The 3,559-nt window shown below is 59.8% G+C and overlaps 1 protein-coding gene across 1 annotated transcript in view; it reads right to left on the bottom strand.

The window, feature by feature from the left end:
* Window positions 1-325: 325 nt before the first annotated feature.
* PLK1 (polo like kinase 1) overlaps window positions 326-3,559 on the bottom strand; it is a gene marked incomplete at its 5' end in the record, with an annotated part of 6,032 nt that continues 2,798 nt past the window's right edge. The window contains 4 exons of the mRNA XM_019512588.1: window positions 326-941; window positions 1,680-1,862; window positions 2,528-2,682; window positions 3,232-3,309. Coding sequence (XP_019368133.1) covers window positions 735-941; window positions 1,680-1,862; window positions 2,528-2,682; window positions 3,232-3,309 — 623 coding nt within the window. The remainder of the gene's footprint in view (window positions 942-1,679; window positions 1,863-2,527; window positions 2,683-3,231; window positions 3,310-3,559) is intronic.

Below are 3,559 nucleotides of genomic sequence, written 5' to 3'. Positions count from 1 at the left end.
AGGACACCGTGCCTACAGGGAACAGCTGAGCTGCCCCAGACAGTTGGAGCTGAGCTTAGGTAAGGCTGGGAGGGCTCCAGGGCCTTTGGCTAAGCCCCGATATCTGCCAACGGGACCTGGGCAGCAGCAGGGAACCCAGGCCGCTCTGCTTCCATGAACCCGTTACCTTACAAAGCAGCCTCAGCCTTGCGGGGCTGCAGGATACCTCTGCCCTGGGCTCCAAACCAGGGTCCCCACCAGCAGCCCTGCCAGGCAGGGGGACTAGACTCAAGGCAGGAGCAGGAGAGAACGGGGCTGCAACAAAACAATCTTTAATCGAGAGAGATCATATACAAAAGTAGTTTAATGGGAGGCAGACTAGCTCCAACGTTAAAAAGCCGATTGCTCTGCTCGGACCCCGCCCGTGCGAGCCTTGAACACCCGACAAGCACCATGGGGGGGGGGAGCCCAGAAACAAAATAAATTACATGATGCCTCCGCCCTGCCCTCTGCATGGGGCAGGGAAGGAGCAGGCTGCTCTCGGAGAGTACAGGAGGAGTCGGGGTTGCAAATTAGGAAGAACTAGACATTTAATAGAAGCTGAGTGGCTGACGGGGAGCAGAGCCGAGCCGTTGGGTAGTTACGGAGCCCTGAGCTGCCGGCTCCCACCCCCATAGTCTGGCTGCCGGAGCAAAGTCCCACCCCCCTCAGAGGCCTTGGTGTTGGCCCAGATGTGGAGTCCACAGCGTGAGGCCCTAAGCGCAAGTCTTTGTGCGGGCCGAGCCCGACTTGGAAGTGAGGAGCTTCTCCACCATGGTGCGGGCGTAGCGCAGGCGGCTGGCCAGCTCCTTGCAGCAGCCGTGCTCCTCAATCAGGCTGAGCTTGTAGGTGCGGAAGTCCCGCTTCTCATCGATGTAGGCGACGGCTGCCATCAAGGGACACAAGATGATCTTGGTGTGGTCCTGCGGAGGAAGAAGCCAGGCTGAGCTGAGGCCGCACCAGGTGTGGGGGGTTCCTGAGGGGCAGAGTCCCAGGGCACGTACCCCTCTCCCCCCAAGAGTGCTCAGCCCCAGCCTATGAAGCCAGGTCAAGCAGCCTGCACGGCGTCTGGCAACTCCAAAAAATTTGGCGGTGGGGGAGTGGGCAGCATTAGTCACTGCTCCGCTGCTGCCAGGTTTCCAGACCTGCGGGGAGCCTGCATGCTAAAAGGTAAAGCACGTGGGGCCCAGTCCAGACACACCAACCCTGTGCAGGATCTGGCCTATGGAGCAGCCCCACGCTGCTCATCCGGCCCACGGGGCCAAAAGGCTGAGCCCCACTGGCTGAGCAGGCCACCACTCCCTCCCAAGGGAACAAGGCATCGATGCAGAGTTTCTGTTGCAGCATTTCAGCAAGTTGGAAGTAAGGAGAGAGAGAGAGAAGCCATGGTGGTAGTCAGCTCCGGCCAGCATCGCAGCTGCTTAAGCTGTAGCGAGCGAAGAGATATTCCCACAGCAAGGCAGCGCACCGTGCCGGACAGACAGGCAGGGAGGCTCAGGGGCTGGGGAACACACCAGGCAGACCAAAATCTGGCCTGAGTTTTTAGTCACCTGCTGCCGCTGCTACGTGCAGGAGAGAGTAACACCCCGTCTCCGGCACTCGGGCAAGCGAGATCCCGAGCTGCCGGCTCCAAGCCAGGTGCGCAGGTGCCGTGGCCTCACCTGGAAGAAGTTGATCTGCACAGTGCCGTTGCTCAGGTGCAGGATGATGGCACTGCGGGTCCGGAACCAGGCGCGCAGGTAGGGCAAGCGAGCGAGCTCGTCTCCCTCACGGGGCGTGATGTTTGCCCCAGCCTTCAGCAGGTGCTCACTCATGTAGTTCCGGAAGTATTTCAGCAGCGTTATCTATAGCAGGGACGGGAGCTCTGTGAGCTGGGGGCACGAGTGCAAGGGGAAGCATGGTGCCAGGGCAGGGGCTGCTTCCGGCCTCTCAGCCACTGTTCCTTTTACCTTGGCAGCAAGACTGCAAAGGGTCAAGGGCCCACAGAGAAGGGAAGAACCAGCCCAAGCTGCCTGGCTACTGCAGCAGCCTGCATGCAATGCCCCCTGGGACAACGCAGGACCAGTCAGTTGTACTTGGGGGTCCTGGATTCATAACTTTACACTTTGGCATGGGCAGGTCCCGGCACAGCTGAAAAGAGCCTGCAGTGTCAGAAGGTCCATAAAACCCCAAGGGCACTGGGTCTGACTGTGAGTGGGACCCAAGCTGCTGCCAGGGTGCTGGTAGGAGCCAGGAGTGCACAGGCATAGCACATCTAGGCTCTACCTTGTGCAGCCTGGATGGTTCCTGAACCACTCGTGCAGCATTAAGAGCCACCTGGGTATGGGCATCATCTTTCCAGGTGACAGTTAGAGGCTGATGGAGCCAAAGTGGCAGCAGGTCTTGGCTGGGACAGGGCTCTTCACATTAACCTGGGGGTCACCGCAGCAAGGGTAGAAGGGCAGCCACAGTTAGCAGGGGGCTGGTTCCCCACTCCTGCCACTAGACCTGCGTCTCCAAAGGAACTGACCTTCTTGGTCAATGCGGATGGATAGGATCTCACGGTGAAGTAGGACTCAGAGCTGTTCTGCTCGATGTACTGCAGGCTGTCCCCGTCGTTGTACATGATGAGGCGGGTGGAGTCATTGAAGAGGACCCCGACGCTGTTGTCGCACAGCTGGTAGCCTGGGTTGAGGAGGGAGCATGAGAACTCCAGACACAGCATTGCGAGTGAAGCCGGAGGCCCATTCGTGCCTGGAGAGGGGCCCCATCACCGCACCCTCCTGGCCAAGCCACTGGGCCATGGGTTCCTGCTTTGTAAGGGGCTAGGGAGGGAAGTCCTGCTGCAGGGTCTCCATCAAGCAGCCAGCAATGACAACAGCAAGCATGTCTTCACCCCCCCAGCCTGTGCAGAAGATGCCCCAGCTCCCCCTGCGCTCTACCCCATGCTGGCTGCAAGGCAAAGCGAGCTCCGTGCAGCCATCAGATCCTGCACGCTCCAGGCTGGAAGAAGGGTCTAGCACTAGGTCGCGACTCCCACTTGCTGTGGATTTTCCCCTGCACCCAGTGGTACCAGCACCCAGGCATGACACGCTACACACCTACAGCCTGAGAACTAGCAACTCCCACCACGTGATTTGTGGCTGCCCTTGGCAGACTCCCCCCTAAGTCTCACATCCCTCGAGGGCATCCCCCCCACCAGGGAGCTGAGGGGAACACCAAGGAGCCACTTACCTAATCCATACTTATCCGAGTAGTCCACCCATTTGCTAACCCAGAAAATGGGAATGCAGGCGGGATCCTCGGCCTCCTCTGCAAGAGACGCAACGTGAGAGATAAAGGCATTTGCTGAAACCCCCATGGCAGCCAGCCTCGGGGTTTGACATTCAGGCAGCCCCTGTGCAGCTCAGCCAGGCTCCTTGAAGGTCTGGATCAGGACCCACGAGTCAACAGGGAAGATTATACAAGGACACCACCGCATCTCAGACCCCCCCCCCTTCCCCCCCCCCCGCCCCCCCTTGTCTCACCAACCCCCTCCCCCAGGGCTTGGCTCCCTTAACTG

This window comes from Gavialis gangeticus, unplaced genomic scaffold (genome assembly GCF_001723915.1).
Source record: "Gavialis gangeticus isolate Ggan-Ray unplaced genomic scaffold, GavGan_comp1, whole genome shotgun sequence".
Lineage (NCBI taxonomy): Eukaryota > Metazoa > Chordata > Crocodylia > Gavialidae > Gavialis > Gavialis gangeticus.
This window is presented reverse-complemented; position numbering and strand designations above follow the sequence as displayed.